The sequence below is a fragment of the Danio aesculapii genome, chromosome 7 (assembly GCF_903798145.1).
Source record: "Danio aesculapii chromosome 7, fDanAes4.1, whole genome shotgun sequence".
In the NCBI taxonomy this organism is placed as follows: Eukaryota; Metazoa; Chordata; class Actinopteri; order Cypriniformes; family Danionidae; genus Danio; species Danio aesculapii.
The window spans coordinates 22,299,348-22,316,352 of NC_079441.1; the positions used below are offsets into that span (position 1 = coordinate 22,299,348).

General features: G+C 36.1%; 2 protein-coding genes across 2 annotated transcripts; one reads left to right on the forward strand and one right to left on the reverse strand.

Moving 5' to 3' along the window:
- Positions 1-1,319: 1,319 nt before the first annotated feature.
- homezb (homeobox and leucine zipper encoding b) lies at positions 1,320-7,520 on the forward strand. The gene is made up of 2 exons (XM_056461291.1): positions 1,320-2,078; positions 4,878-7,520. The coding sequence occupies exons 1-2, from the start codon at positions 1,764-1,766 to the stop codon at positions 6,735-6,737; spliced, it is 2,175 nt and encodes a 724-aa protein (XP_056317266.1). The 5' UTR covers positions 1,320-1,763; the 3' UTR covers positions 6,738-7,520.
- A 1,372-nt stretch (positions 7,521-8,892) lies between these two features.
- cideb (cell death inducing DFFA like effector b) lies at positions 8,893-16,198 on the reverse strand. The gene is made up of 5 exons (XM_056462799.1): positions 16,019-16,198; positions 13,461-13,575; positions 13,127-13,276; positions 9,490-9,683; positions 8,893-9,389 (listed from the first exon to the last, which is right to left on the reverse strand). The coding sequence occupies exons 1-5, from the start codon at positions 16,042-16,044 to the stop codon at positions 9,248-9,250; spliced, it is 627 nt and encodes a 208-aa protein (XP_056318774.1). The 5' UTR covers positions 16,045-16,198; the 3' UTR covers positions 8,893-9,247.
- Positions 16,199-17,005: the final 807 nt, after the last annotated feature.

A 17,005-nucleotide genomic window follows, 5' to 3' on the forward strand; every position in this document is an offset into this window, starting at 1 on the left:
CTCAATACTTAGATACTTACACACAGTGAGCACAACAAAAGTCTATGTGGGCTAAACTCAGGATCAATTTTCATTGTTTTGGCACAAAATGCATTCAGTGACTACATCCCTCAAATTTATGAATTATTTTCTCACTCAGACACAACGACTGCCAAAAATCTTTGTACGTACAGGACACTTTGCACTTGCTTACGTACTGTTTTCAAAACTGTTAAACTTCTGTTCAAAACAATAATGTCATGCAAAACTGAATAAGACAGCAAAATTCAACAGAAATATTTTATTGAAACATTTCAAATCTAAAAAATTACTTTAACCAGCCACCGCTGATTCTCATTGTAGATAAACATCTACACAGGTGTTACTTTTTCAATTTCATTGCAAAAGGAGACAACTGCTGAATAGGTTTGTATTGAGACATAAACATGGACCCAGCCAGAAATAGAGATGTGGCTGTAAGAGAAAGAATAGTGGCTGGGATGGATCAGGCATGCCAGAAGATTCTTTCCTAGGTGTATTGCCCTATATGACATAAGATGTGATGTGGATGAGAACTTGCAGCCAAATGGAGAAGAGCGAGTAGATTATCATCATACTATTGTATCTGTGTCAGTGTATGGTGTGTATACAAATTCCTCTATTTTGGAATTACTTGGTGCAAAAAAATAAAATAAATGACATTAAATATTGACGAATTCTGCATCATGTCTGATTCATTCCAGTAACATATGTTGCAGTTATAAACAATATATATTGCAATTAAAAACAGAGATGTGTCCTTGGTTTAACAAGAAAACACTGTGTAATGCTACATGTTAGTGTTTTAGGTCATTGTTTTGTGAGTGACCAAGTGTGTTTGTCAGCTGTCAACCTTTGCTAGTGTTCTGGAAGAATGAGTTTATTTGAGATCTGAATAAGGTGTTTTGGTAGTTGTAGCGCATTTTGAATGTGAAATGAACAGTTTTGCCAAGCTAGAAGTCGGTTATAGGAAAATTGTGTGAAGAGTTTTGCAAACGTGACCTAAATATTGAGAAATGTGTCCTAGCGTTTGTAAAAAAAATGTAAACAGTATGTTAGAAAAATAATTCAAACGAGTTATTGAAACCTATATTTTTACAAATGACAAAATAACGAAATATAAACTAAATTATATATATTTTTAATGTTTAGGATTATATAAATGTGACTGTAAATATGATTTATATTGTTGCTAATGTTTAGATAATGTAAAGCAATCTTCTTGAAGCAGAAAAAGAGTGCGCCTCTTGATGGACTTTTATTTTGAAGCTGCTCTGGATTCACATTCGGAGGATGCGACAGACCGAACCTGTGACAGCTTTCTGGGTAAACTGTGCAACCCGATGGCGAGAGCGAGTTACAGGGAGTGACGCTTTCACTTGCTTTATTTTTCTAACAACTTCAACTCCTGAAAAAAAGAAAAACAATAAATTAACCCGCTGTGCACCTGAGCTGACTGTTTTCCACTTTTTCATGCATTTGTGCGAAGCCAACACGACAAGCTCTTCGGTTAGCTCACAGGCTAGCCAGTCTTTGTTCTGTACTCAGACCAGCAGTGTGGCCATAAATTAGGACTCAGCCTTCACTTCTTGAATGTCGACTCCTTCTGCACTTATTTTATCCAGATGAAACTCGTCCATTTCTGAAGCTCTAGCACATTGACTTGGCAGTGGGAGAAATTTAGCCGTTAGCCTCAGTGCTCGCTTGTATGAATTGCGTCTTGGCTCGGTCGTTCATAGGTTGCCATGGAGCAGTGCGCAGCCCCGCAGCTCGAAAGCGCTAGCTCGCGATCTTCACCTCCAGATCCTGCGGGACAGCCTGGAGGAGATGCCGCGGAGACGGCTAAGGACGCATACGAGTGCAGGATTTGTGGTTATAAAGCTCAAGACGTTAAATGCCTCAGCCAGCACCTGCACGCCGCTCACCCGGTCACCAGCCTGTGTAGCTCGGCGATGAGCGAGAGATCTAACGTTAACGTTTCCCGACCGGACAAGACTGTGGTGGGTCCAGACACACCGAGCGTTAACGGTGTCTTGGGCAAGAGCTTCGTTAAAGATAAGGTGAGGTTTGTCTTGTATGTTATAACAGTTTTTGTGTATACACCTGAGGTCCTGTCTTATCGAGGATCGTTAGAGATGTTTGTTATGTGTTATTTATCGTGTGAATGTACAGAAACAGCTCTTAGTATTCTAACGTAAACATGGTAAAAACAAACTAGGCCTACATGAAGCTGTGAACACTGTGACAAAGCGTCATTGCTTTAACCAATGGTGCGCTTTTAAGGCGGGGCTGTGGATTTGGCTGACCAATGGCTGAGAGGGGAGCGTTTAGGAAAACCTGTTTGGAAACAGTCATAATCCAAGTCTAAATCTAACTGATTTTACCTTATTTGTCTTCTGGAATGCTGCAGTGTTTATTATAAATGATTTGTCAGCACATCCTTGTGTTTGTTGCTTGTTTGCAAGGGTGAGTTTCATGACTGTTTAATCTCAAATGCATTTTGGCTGTTCATTTTTACTCAGTAACATCACTTTCGGGGGACAAAACACACAAATATTCAAATAGATTAAGAATTAAATTTTTTTAAAACTTGTATTAGTATGTTTCTCTAAACTATAATCACATGATTTTGTAAATTAATAATAAATATATCTGTATTAAATTTAAAGTGTATTTGCTATTAGGGTTGGGTTGATAGACGATGCCATCGTTTATCGCCAATGGTCGATAGACATCACGATGCTGAGCCGGCATTGCGATCCTCCTCCCCACCCCCATCGCAGCAGCAATCCGTTTGCGAAAAATACACACGACCCCATTTACACTAATACGTCGTAGTTTTAAAATGGCATTTTAGAACGAAAATGATCCACGTCCACACAGGTGTTTCATCTAGCATTTCTGAAAAGCCCTCCTTTCACACTATACCGCTGAAAACGCACATCACGTGACCACACACACAGACACACACACACACACACACTGTCATGCACTGCAGTGTCTGAGCTCCAGCAGTCAGCGGGTGCTTTTTAGCACAAAACCCCAGAGAGCAATGCACGTCGGACAGTTTATCAAGGATGTACAGCTGTATCGCATCTCACTATAGTTTTTAAATGTAATATTTAATTAATCTAATGACTCTTCATTCTTTTGAATCTATCAGGTAACGTGTCACAGTGTCAGTACACTGCTTCAATCTTTCGCTTTTACACTTGTATTTTAACCTTAGATGACTTACTGTTGGTTGCTTCCTGTTGGTTCTGCACCTTTTTACCAACCAAGTTTGTCGATGCCATTATAACGACACAGATCACTCTGCTTATTCATGCCAGAGTCCCTCGGAACAAGTGATTGAAAGGTGGTTATTTGTGTGTGACTTATCCTTAATTATTTATGGTTTGTTTATGGGTAAAACAAAGAGCATGCGGGTCAGGTAGTTGAAACGGTAGGCTACAAATAATTAATTCCATATGAATTATTTATTCAGAAATCATTAATTCACCACCACCTATGACGACAATGCCATTGTCCGTCACAATGTTTCACAATAGACATCGTACGATGCCAAATTGGTCGACATCGCCCAACCCTATTTGCTATACAGAATAGTTTCTTCACAAAAAATACCCTTGACCAAAGAACACAAATGAGCTATTTTCAACACACCCCTGTGAGGAAACAGAAGTTGCTGGGTCACACCTTCACTTAAAATGATGCAATCTAATTTTGTTTTTGTGAAGTAAGCCTGCTTCAGAGAAGGTTGAAACTTATAGACATGTTGCTTTGAAAGCAACTCCAGACTTATATACATAATCTACATAAAAAGTCCCCCAAGATCCCAAATGTACTGTCTAATATCATATTACTATTTTACAAAGTGACATTGCCATGTCGCTTTGCAGAGCAATTTAGCAGTTTTCATGGATCTATATGAACATAGTTTTGACAATGTTGTCACCTTTGTATGTATACTGTGTGTGTGTCTACACGAAAAGGACTATTTAATTTTCAATGTACAGTTGAAGTCAGAATTATTAGCCTCCCTTTTATTTTTATTTTTTTTAATATTTCCCAAATGATGTTTAACAGAGCAAGGACATTTTCACAGTATGTCTAATATAATTTTTTCTTCTGGAGAAAATCTCATTTGTTTTATTTCAGCTAGAATAAAAGCTGTTTTTAATTTTTTACAAACATTTTAAGGTCAAAATTATTAGCCCCTTAAAGCAAATTTGTTCCCGATAGTCTACAGAACAAACCATCGTTATACAATAACTTGCCTAATTATCCTAACCTGCCTAGTTAACCTAAGTAACCTGGTTAAGCCTTTAAATGTCACTTTAAGCTGTATGGAATAGTCTTGTAAAATATTGTTTACTGTCATCATGGCAAAGATAAAATAAATCAGTTATTAGAAATGAGTTATTAAAACTATTATGTTTAGAAATGTGTTGAAGAAATCTGCTCTCCGTTAAACAGAAACTGGGGGCAGAGGGGCTAATAATTCTGACTTCAACTTTATATATTTAAAAATGTACACATTTGTATTTGATTATATTTATAACTTTATTCTGTACTTCAGGGCAAGCGTTTGATTAGAAATATTAAAATAAATATTATTGAAGTCTAAAACACTTTTTCTAAGCGTATGATTACAGGTCCAACATAAAATATTGTTAAATAAAATGCATAATGTAGACATATAGTACTTTCAAGCTTGCAACTTTATCACCATGCTGTTATTTAATATGTTTCTGCTGATAGACTTTTAATTTTATCCAAACTGTATATATATGCTCATATCGCACAGCCCTTTTTCATATGATTTTGTATTCATATTTCTTTCTCATTCCTTACAGCCAATCACCCCTGAGGGATCAGAATCTGCTTCACTCCAGACTCCTGATGACTTAAATGAGACCTCGTCCTCTACAGAGGCCAGAGAACAAGAAGAGAAGATGGACGACTCTCCTTCTCCTGAGGGAACACAGAGCTCATCCCCTGAATTACCTCAGGAGAAGTCACCCTGCTCCTCAGGAGCCCAGAAGAGGCCAACGGTGACCTCCGGCACATCGACCCACAACCAGGTCAACCTGGTCTGTCTTCCATTGGTCTCGGAGGGCTTAAAGCTGATCTGGGTGCGCTCTGAGCAGGTTCATGAACTGGATGCCGTGTCAGAACTCGTGGAAGCGTTTAATTCATTTCCATACCCCACATCACAGGAGGCGAGTGCTCTAGCACGAAAGTGTGCATTACCGCCTGACCAAGTGAAAGCGTGGTTCATGATGCAACGGGTACGTTACGGAATCAGCTGGGCCGATGATGACATCCAGGAGACGAGACGCAAGCTGTGGCACATTCAGAAAAAAGCAACAAATGACGAGTGTGTGGAAATCGATGATGATGAGGATTGTTTAGCGGTTGATAAAACGCAAGCTGTGCAACAGGCTTTTATTCCACCACCTGTGTCAAACACCCATGCAGATCAGAGAGACCACACACCTAAACCCAGCCATACTGTTCCTCATCACATCACCACTGACCAATCCCACTTGCGTTTCGGGCAGAATAATGCTTCCCAGTCCAATAATGGTGTTCAGCACTCTCTCCCTTCTAACGTTGTGTACAAAAATGGTGTGGGACATGCACCCCAAGTTCCTCAAGTTAATCCCAACTTCCAAAGTGAAAGTAGAAACGCACCACTACAAAATACTGGAGTCCAGCTGATCGATACTTTTGGACATCCATCATTTGTGATGACGAATGAGCAACCACCTGCGTTATCATTCCCTGAGCTCCCTGAGCTGTCACAGTCACTACACTGCTTGCCTGGGAAAAAATCCAAAGCACAACTAATGGCCCTGCGTCGCAGTTTCGTAAATAAATCCTGGCCCAGCGATGGTGAAGTTCAGCGGCTCCAGAAAATGACTGGACTCAGTCGGCGTGAAATCCGCAAATGGTTCGCGGACAGCCGCTATCAGCTTCGTAAGAATGGCAGAGCTTGGCTAAACAAGCTCGCGAAGCACAATCGCTCATTGCAGCTGATGCAAAAGAACAGTCAGGACAACGATGATATACCCAGTGTGGATTTTGATGATAACGATGAAGTTGACGACACTGAGGCTGGGTTTGAGGTTGATGTGGATGTGGCTGACAGCGAGGGGCCACTCAACCAATCAAACGAGACCAAGGATGAAGTAAGCGATGAAGGCGGCGACTTAGACGACGGCAGCACTTCCACAAAACCGTTATCAGTTGACGTTTCACCCTCACCTTCTCCTTCCCCATCATTCCGCCGCGGGCTGGTAGAACCCAACGTGCGACTCCGAAAGAAGACGAGGGAACAGTTGGAAATGTTACGGCAGAGTTTCCTTTGCTGCCAGTGGCCCACAAGCGACGATTACGAGATCCTGCAGAAGAAGACAGGCCTGACGAGGACAGAGATCATCCAGTGGTACGGAGACACACGTTACCACGTTAAACACAATCAGATGCGCTGGATGACCTCACAGGAGAGGGAGCGCATCATTGCGGCCATAACGCAACAGCAGAAAAGAGGCGGGAAATACTCGCGAGGAAGAATCTCCTTCGAGAGCTTGAGCTCGGGCTTGAGTGTGGGTGATTCTGCGTTAATTAACGGCAGCAGCGCGAGCGGACCAGCAACATGGAACGAACTTTATAATGAAAGTGCCCCAATTGAGCATGAGGGTGAACTTTGACCTGAGAAGTGAAATCTGCTTACGATGGCATTTGTAGCTGTGCAGATTGGTGGAAAGCAAATTCCACATCACTGCCAAAGATGTTACAAAACCCCTCTTTTTTTTGACCACCTTTTAACCTGTATGGATATTTCCATCCCAATGTAATGCTATGATCCAGGGCCTTGTAGAACCTCTCTCTCACAACATTGTTATGCAATATGTATCTCCAAAACTAAGCATCTTACTTGAATCAAAACAAAATATTTAGTAATAGAATATGTACCTTAAAAGTAATCGAAACCTAAATTGTGTATGGCAAGGCACTGAATTACTGTAAAACGTATTTTGTTTTGTAGCTTGTTCGATCGGAGGTCTCTTCGTTGTGGTTCACGGTTTGACTCAACAGAGCGAATGCATGTGTGTTGCCATTTTAATGTTTGAGTTACACTTCGGGCTTAGATATCTAGATGTTTGCTTTTACAAAGTTCAGTTGTATTTAAGGTTCTAACATAACAGCAATCTTTCAGATCCACGGCGTGCTCTGCAGATTTGTTTCTGTGATGGAAACAGTGAGCTGATATAATACTACTTAATTTATGCGCTTGGTTTCTAATTCCCCAATCAAATTATGTGATCTTTTTTAATTATTATTATTTGAAGACTAATTAATATTAAGTAGTTTCAATATAAATTTTAGTCTATGCATTGAGTGAGCTGACTAGAGAGACTGTCCTTTTTTTGTGCTGAAGCTTTTTGTACCAGTTTGGTTTTACTTAATAAATTGATTCTAAAACATCTTTATATATGTTTAATTTTATTGATAAACATTCACTGTTATGGCAAAACATTTTTATATTCATTCTTTAGCCAACACCATCTTCGGAAGTGACTTACAAATAAGAAATACACAGTATATCACATAATAAACATATTGAAAGCTAAAAAGTTAATGTACATCTATAAAGACACTATAAGTAAGTAACACTGGGTAGTCCTATATATAGGACTGGGCAATTTGGCCTAAAATCAAAACCTCGATTGCTTGAATATTTTAAATCGATTACAATTAATGAACCATCATTTTATTTATTTATTTAAACTTTTACTTAAAATAAAATTATATAAATGAAATTATATTATTATAATTATTGAATCTTCTGTAAACAAATATTTTAATGTAAATAATTTTATTGTAATGGAAAATATGCCGTCTCAAGGCTATTCTGGTGTAGCTTCCAAGCGTGCAATGTGTAGTAAAAATTAGATCGATTATAGATTCTGAATGTCGATTTAGATTATATTTAGATTAATCGCCCAGCCCCTAAAAAAAAATTATATATATATATATATATATATATATATATATATATATATATATATATATATATATATAGAGAGAGAGAGAGAGAGAGAGAGAGAGAGAGATGATATATAATAACATGAAGAGTTCAGATGCAAAAAAAAACTTTAAAATGAGAATGTTCTTCAAATGTTCTCCTATGTTTATATGCTGTTATTTGACTTTAAAGGTAATAAAAATGTAATGTAATGTAAATTTTATATAGCGCATTTATCACGTATGGCCATACATGCAAAACGCTTCACAATCATGATGGTGAGGGGTCTCTCCACACCACCACCAGTGTGCAGCATCTACTTGGGTGATTGGACGGAAGGTGCCAGTGTGCTCACAACACACTAGCTATTGGTAGCAGTGGTAGAGCCAATTCGGTGGATGGGGATGATTGGGAGGTCATGATGGAGGGAATTTGGCCAGGACATATTCATAACCTATTCATCGCCAGTGAAATATCTGAAACTACAGACAAACAAAAATGCTCATTTAAGAAGACTATTTCTGATGGCATTTAGAGGCTTTTGCATCTGAACTATATATATATATATATATATATATATATATATATATATATATATATATATATATATATATATATATATAGAAAAAATATATAAGGGAAAAAGCATTTTCATAGAGCAGCTTATTTTCATTTTCAGATATTAACCAACAATGAAAAAAATACTATTTATTATACCAATTATTAAACTAGATTAGCATTAATTCATAAAAATAATATTATTATTATATATTATCAATGTACACTGCTCTTCAAAAGTTTGGAGTTTCTAAAAACACTAACATTTATTACTCTGCTAAATAAAAACATATTTTTTTATTTAATTAAGGTTTCTTGAGCACCAAATCAGCATTTTAGAATGATGTTTGAAGGATCGCGTGACACCCAAGCCTCCAGTTTTTCAATGAAGTACAAAAAAACATGTTTATTTTTGTACATGATTGAAAAACACTGATCATAAGCTTTGGAATGGTAGTAAAGCAATGAACATTTTCATACAATAAATGATGCAAAGCTGATGCATCATTTGTGCTAAATTAAACTTTAGCATTACCATATAAATCTGTGTATCCTTACATCTCAGAAAAAAAAAACATCTCTTTCCCATGTTCCTGATCTCAAATTCATGTCTTCTAAATGATACATTTCTCATTACTCCCAATACTCAATTTGTTTGTTATTCTGGGCTTGAAGCATGTCCGCCCCTTGGATAATTCGGCGAATCACAGCAGCGGATGAGATCAGCAAGTGACCAGCAGCGTGAAGGAGAGTGGACATCATTTTGAGAGCCTCCCTGATGGACAACAGAAAGGTAAATACAGTTGAGAGTCATTATAAAGGTTATTTTGTCTCTATCTGTAATCTGTACTGCAGTATTAGGAGGGCAACCTTACCTCAGGAACTTCTTTGGCCCCAAGCACTGAAAATCTGCACTGACGGAGTAAAGCCCCTGGAATGTGGCTTTAACATTCAGCGAGCCAAACACATCTTTGGGATGCGTACGGTAGAGGTCAAAGGTTATCTGAGCGATGTCTTTTCCTGTCCTTGGTTTACTATCACCTGGTTTGTTTCCACCCCTTTGACGCAACTAGAAGAAGAGTAAGTTACGAAAATATACTGTACTGAATGATATAAGTGACATATTAATACATGTGAGGAAATCTACACACATTTTAATGGTGAAAGCTTTAGCACATCTGCATTCGTATCATCTCATCTAATTACTGTTTATATAAAATTCCAGCTTCCAAAAAGCATTCAGATTGTTAACTGGGAATTTTAAGATAGTTTTGTTGTTGACATTTTGTGCTTTTATTATGACAAGAAGGGAGATTTGAGAGAGATGGAGGAAGGGATCCGGAAAGGAGGGACTCAGACTCCTAAAATAATTTTAGATTTTATCTTTGTCAATCATAATATTCTCAGAATGTTGCAGTAAGGTTATTTTTAATTAACCTAAAATTAGTTATACAGAATGTTCCCTCGTTTTTTTATTTATTTTATCATTTTATTTTATTTATTATTTTGTAACCATGAAATGATGTTCCCTGGTACACTACCTGACAAAAGTCTTGTCGCCTAATCAAGTTTAAGGAACAACAAATAATATCTTGACTTCGACTTGATCATTTGGTATCAGAAGTGGCTTAAAATGAAAGGCAAAGGCCTCTAGATTATGCTTAATCAGCAAAATAAAATATGATCATGTCTTGATTTTTAATGATTTCATTAGGACCGTAAGGTCTGATTTTGCTTAGACAAAAGTCTTGTCACTTAACAGAATGTGCAGTATAGAATATAAAGTCATGCTGCAGTGGAGAAAAGAATTAATATTGTGTATGACTCCCATGATCTTGGAGGACTGCATCCATACATCTCTGCAACGACTCAAATAACTTATCAATAAAGTCATCTGGAATGGCGAAGAAAGTGTTCTTGCAGGACTCCCAGAGTTCATTGATTCTTTAAATTCATCTTCAATGCCTCCATCTTACCCTAGGCATGCTCAATGGTGTTCATGTCTGGTGACTGGGCTGGTTTGTAATGTAATGAGCAGTACAAACGTCTTCATGATACCTCAGGCTGTTGATGTGGCCATCCACTTAGCAGATTTCTCCCACGGCCCCATACTGAATGTAAACCTAAACCATGATTTTTCCTTCACCAAATTTGACAGATTCTGGGAGAATCTTGGGGCCATGCGGGGTCCAATAGGTCATTTGGAAAAGTGATCAACTAAGTCAAGTTATTATTTGTTGCTCTTACAACTGGGATCGACAACAAAACTTTTGTTAGGTAGTGTAGGGTGCTTATTTTAAAAGAAACCTACAAATTTAACATTTCCAGGTTTGCAGTCGTGATAGTTGAGTAAACTCGGAGAGCAGTGAATGGTAGAGTTCCACAAATAAATGTTTTGTATTACAATTTACTCAAATAACAAAAGAAAAACGCACTATATGTTTTCACAACCTTCAAAAAAAGGAAAAAATACAAGTAATGTATTAATCGCAGCCAGAAGAGTAAACAATGGCACTGTTTAGGCGATACATAAAAACACCTTGCATAAGAGTTTAGGGTTTTTTTTTGTAATCTGATGCAAAGATGATTTAATACAAAGTATAGCTTTATAAATGTACATATGTTTTTTACAAATGTAAATATTAAAAATGGTAAAGGATTATCCGTGTTTGAAACATCTCTTGTGAATAGGGTCTATAACTTAAACAAATAAAGAACACTTTGTCTTGGTTACTTGTATTTTTTCCTTATAATAAGGTTTCCACAATGTTGCAGGGTGGTTATTTTTTAAACAACCTACACAGAGTGTTACCTCATCATAATTTTTTCCAACCATAAAATAAAATAATGTCCCCATAATGTTGCAGGCTGGTTATTAAAAAAAAAAAATAAATACTAAAATTAACGTTACGTTACCCTAACCCTTACCTGCAGGAATTTTTTTAATTTATATATAAACCATGGAAATTTTTCATAACCATTAACACTTTACTTGAAGGTGTCCGTCACATTTCAAGTACTTACTATATTAACTACCAAAGATTGTGCATAATTACATGCAACTAATTTTAAACCTAACCCGCATTCATACAGTATACACTTCCTTAACTAATATTAGTCAGTAGTTAAATGAATAGTAACACTGCAACGAGCAAGCTTGAAAATAAAGTGTAGCCCTATAAAATATATTTTGCAAAGTTTTTTGACTAATATTTGTGACTACACTCAAAATATAATTATATTGGATGAACTCAATTTAATTAAAGATATCCAATAAATTTGAGTAGCACCAACTAAAAATAGTTAACGCAGTTAAATGCAAGCGAGTTGGTCCAATGTGATTTTATCAAATAAAAGTTAAAATGCATTTGTGTTTTATTTAACTCAAACTCAAAGCTCTGATAATATCATGTATGTCTAAAATGTGGGGTACATTTCGATGTCTCTTAGTTTTATTTGAAGTTATTCCTAAATTAACTAAAAGAGACATTATTAAGCACGAGTACATATACAAACGATTGAGATCTCAGAACTAATTTTAGGACAGTTATTGCTCACTGAGCAAAGCAACAAACTGTATTTTTGCTAATTAAGCTACCAAGACCTAAAGCATGGGTGCTTCTGCAAGGTGGTAATCTAAAAACTCAAAACATTACATGAAAATCTTCTAAATCTTTTAAAGATGACTTCCGTCCCCCCTATTGTTCTAGAAGATATTTTATTTTACAAAGGGGATTTACATTTGTCTTTCTCTGATGTTGTGAACTTTATTTTAGTAATGGGTAAATATCATATTCGTTGTTGTAAGTGGAAAAGGTGCAGACCCTCTTTTCAATGTTTTCTTTCTGAGGTCGGCAAAGTGGCTCAAAGCTTCAAATACTTCAGAAGCCAAAGTAAAATAACTGAAGCTCTCTGTACTTCATTTTCAGAATATTTATTGTTACAATGTTTTTTTTTCCTTTGATGTCATTCTTTTGTACTGCTCCTTGTTGCAGTTGTAACAATATTTAATTTATTTTATTTATTTTAATGGTCAAGATGCCTTGCGATGTTGATTGTTCCCTGTTTTGTGATGTAAACTTTTTGCAACAATAATAAAAAAAAATCTTCTAAATCTTCAAACTGAAGTGAAGATTAAACTCTAACAAGTCTTTCTATTAACTTTTATTAATTACTTTTATTGTAAACATTACCCTCACTTAATTCAATCCCATGCAAAGCATCCTGGGAACCACAAATCCTCTAACCAAGTAGTTGGACCAACACAATTCCTTCCAAACACAAAACGCTTAAGATAACTTAATGGTTTACAAATTGAAGTGGACTGAACATAAAACAAATAAGTTGGCCAAAGAAATGACAAGAATTGTGTTGTTTCAGCTCAATTTAAACAGGTAGTTTGAACAAGCAGCAGTAATCTTTTTTGAGTGTACACATCGTGTTCTCTAATTCAGGATTTGCTTGAACGAATAACGTGAATAAACTAACTCTCCCCAACACAAACGCACATACCGGATGAGGCCTCCAGATCTCTCCAGGTTGCAGACACATGAAAACAGTGTTGTCCGGCAGGGCTATGAGGAACTCATCTGAGTCCACCTCTGTCCCGTCTTCCTCACACACCAGAGTCAGCATTTTAGAAATCAGCAGAGCCTGGCCTGCCTGAGGTAAGAGTTACAGTATTCTGTCAAACACGCCACTAATTTACATCATAATTATTGAACTGTTCCTGATGTTTTTAGTTATTCAGGTCATTGTAGAATGTCTAGAAATGTGTAACACCGATAGAACTTCTGCAGGCAAGATAAACTAAACCAAGCTTGCCTGTTTTGATTCATGTTCATACCCTCTCTTTGAGCTCCTCCAGGGTTCCCGCAGTGATGCCTTTTTTGACCTCTCTGTTCCAGGAACACACTCTGAACGGACGCTGAGGAGGTGACCAAACGCGCCGAGACACTGACCTGAGAGATGGAGGAGACCAAAATGTCGATGTAAATAAAGCAGGGCTGTCTAATCCTGACACTAGAAGGCCAACATTGTGCAGAGTTTAGCTACATTTTGCCCCTAAGCCACAGCACTTCAGCCTGGAGAGAGTGGATTAGTATAGCGCATCGTAGCTATACTACGAGAATCATATTGCTAGCTAACTGCTGTTCAGTAATTGTAGCCTATGCATGCTACACCTTCCCAGGTACCAAAGAATTCTGGGCCAGATTTGGCATAAAGCTGGCACAGCAGGCTCTGACATACAGCATGTGGGCCAAACATGGCCCTGGTTTGACAGATGTGGCACCGTCCTTAAGGTGGCATGCAAGACATGGGCCGGATGTTAAAGGGTTGGTCCAGTATGTAATTTTAAGGCTTGATTGTGTTTATAAGACGCAAAGCAATATGAGCTCATGTTACACTTGAAAAAAATCATGTTATTTTTTCATAAATCTCACTTTGATTATATACAGCTACTCAGCTAACATGAAAACATATTTCCTAGTTCCTCCGAAAGACCCGCCCTCAAATGACTCTGATTGGTCAAATAGCTGATAATCAGTAACTATTGACTTCCATAGTGAGAAAAACAAATGCTATGTAACTCAATGGTTACCGATTTTCAGCTTTCTTCAAAATGTTTTCTTTTGTGTTTGACAGAACAACAACAACAAAAACTCCAGCTAAAAAGCTCAAACTGGTTTGAAAGTCAAGTAGATAATCAGTAAATGATGACAGAATTTTCATTTTTACTCTTTAATAAAAAGGCATACGATGTAATTTTTCCAAAAACTCAGTATTTTATTTTTAAAATATCTAATCATAACAAAAACCAATGTTGTTTTTTCATTTCTTTTACAAACAAATAGAAATTAACATGTTTCAAATGTCATTATCTACAAAAACGGCCTGTCAGTTTAAGTATAGCAATGTTGATTCTGTGTAATGTCAACGTTTTTTGTCATGGTTACATAATGACATCAATCATCACATGATGATATCACAACACCTTTAGCAACTTCCTCTGAAAATTAGTTGGCAACATTAGTTATCATCAATCTCATTTGCTTCTTTAAAGTTCATCAGACAAAAAAAGTTAGCAAATAAGATCATTTGTTATTTTAGGATGAATAAATAATGACAATTTTCATTTCTGGGCTAAATTTATTTTTATTTAAAGATCATAATCAAAAGAAAAGTTGGCAAATAATGATTATTGGTCATATTACGATAAGAAAATAATAATAATTTTTATTTCTGGGCTAATTTCTGTAAATGATTTTGAAAACGATCATTATTTGCTTTATATGACATTTTCCCCCTTAGAAGTACAGTAAGTTCCGTTTGTATTGGTTAATATGACTGATACATGTGTTGATGTCTTACCAAAAATTAAATTACAAATTCGCTATTCGCTAAAAATCTTGGCATCCTCTTTAGACGTTCCTGAGCTTTTATGAGAGAATTGGAGGTGTTTTATTTGATAATTGAATTATCCTGTTAAAAAAAACTTGTCTGATTATTTGTTGACAATTCAGACTGATCTAAGTCTCCTGTTCAAGTGACTCGCAGATTTAGTGAAAGTAAAGATTATCACTAAAATATCTGAGTAACATGGCTTAAAGTTCTGTTTATAACACAAAGCTTTTATCCCAGTTCTTGGGTGGATTGTGTCCACATTCTTCACATTCACACTACATGAATAAGAATGACCAATATACAGTCCTTTATAATCCTCATTTTTTTCATTGGTGCAAATAAAAACACATTTCCATAATTGTCATTTTTCCTTTTATAGTCGCTTTAAAAGTAGGACAAGCACAGACAGCACAAGGCTGTAATCAGACTTATCGTCTTATCTAAAGAGCTGTTAATGGAGTAAAACAAATGTATTGTGAGAGACCAACAGTTAAAGGTCAATCCTTCAAGAAAAAGGATGAAACAGTTTCAACTCCATGTCAACAAGTATTTTTCTTTCAGTTGTTCAATAAAAATTTTGCTCAAATCTAAATGTTCCATGTAAACATATGCTTCATTCTCTAAGCAAACATCAGAAGATAAAAGGCTATATTGAGTCACACTTTACAATAAGGTTTTAGTATTGTTAGCTAATGTACTAAAATGGACTAGGAATGAACAGAACATGTACATTATTAAGTATAGTTCAGCATTTACTACTGCAATATTTAAAAAAAATCCTATTTCATGCTTGATAAGATGATCTAATAATGTATTTAATAAATGATAAATATTTTCATTAGCTAACATTAACAAAGATGAATGAATACTGTAATAAATGTATTTTCTAATGTTTGTAATGCCTCTAATACATTACCTAATATGACCTTATTGTAAAGTAATACCGTATATTGTAAATAACACAAAGTAATGGCAACAAATCAATGTTACTAAACCTACTTGAACAGTGAGGATGTTGCTTCCATTTTGGTGCTCGATCCTCTGTTTTTTTTCCACCTCAGTTTGTTTACAGTCCTGCTGCTACTCTATTTGAAGTGAATATATATGTGATTCTGCGTCTGAGCTGTTAGAGAGTCTCTTTTAGAGAGTAATGTGCTCTGTGACTCAAGCCAAGTGGACTTTGCTTGATGATTTTGTCTGACACACTGTGTCATTGGGCAAGGTCTCTTTGATTGTCCATGTGTTTTTAAGGAGGCAGGGTGTACATGATATAAAGAGATAGTTTACCCAAAAATTAGAATTATGCCATCATTTAGACTATCTTATACTGAAGAATGTTAGAAACAAACAGTAACCACTGACTCTCATGGTGTTTTTAATTTTCTACTATGAATGTCAATGGCTGTTTTTTCCCCAAACATTCTTCAAAATAACTCGTTTGTGTTGTGAAACTCAAAAGTTTAGAACCGCTTGAGTGTGAGTAAATTAAAACATTTAGTTTTTAGGTGGACTGTGCCTTTAAATGGACATGAGGGTGAAGAAATGACCGCGTTTATTCAAGTGAACTGTCATCGTTTTATGCTATTAATGCACACCTCAATCATGCAGCGTTGTTTTAGGTGAGGACTTTAATTTTTGAGTGAACTATCCCTGTATGCAAGGTAGTTTTGAAAGTGCAAACATTATCTATTGCCAATTATTAAAAATCAAAAATATGATAATAATATTATAATCTAATAGTTTTGAAACCTACAACCTCTCCCTATATAAATAAAGAATGTAGTCATTACCTGGTTAGTTTGTTGCACATTTACCTTTGCATACAGAATACATTTGATTTTAATTGTTTTATTATTTAAACTATAGGTATTGTTTTATTATTATTATTATTATTATTATTATTATTATTGTTGTTGTTGTTGTTGTTGTTGTTGTTGTTGTTGTTGTTATTATTATTATTATTATTATTATTATTATTAAGGTGTA

Coding starts and splice junctions, on each gene's coding strand:
- homezb (XM_056461291.1), top strand. CDS start 1,764: ATGGAGCAGTGCGCAGCCCCGCAGCTCGAAAGCGCTAGCTCGCGATCT. Junction 2,079..4,877: donor AGAGCTTCGTTAAAGATAAG/GTGAGGTTTGTC, acceptor CATTCCTTACAG/CCAATCACCCCTGAGGGATC.
- cideb (XM_056462799.1), bottom strand. CDS start 16,044: ATGGAAGCAACATCCTCACTGTTCAA. Junction 13,277..13,460: donor TGGAGGAGCTCAAAGAGAGG/GTATGAACATGA, acceptor CTCTTACCTCAG/GCAGGCCAGGCTCTGCTGAT. Junction 9,684..13,126: donor AGATCTGGAGGCCTCATCCG/GTATGTGCGTTT, acceptor CTCTTCTTCTAG/TTGCGTCAAAGGGGTGGAAA.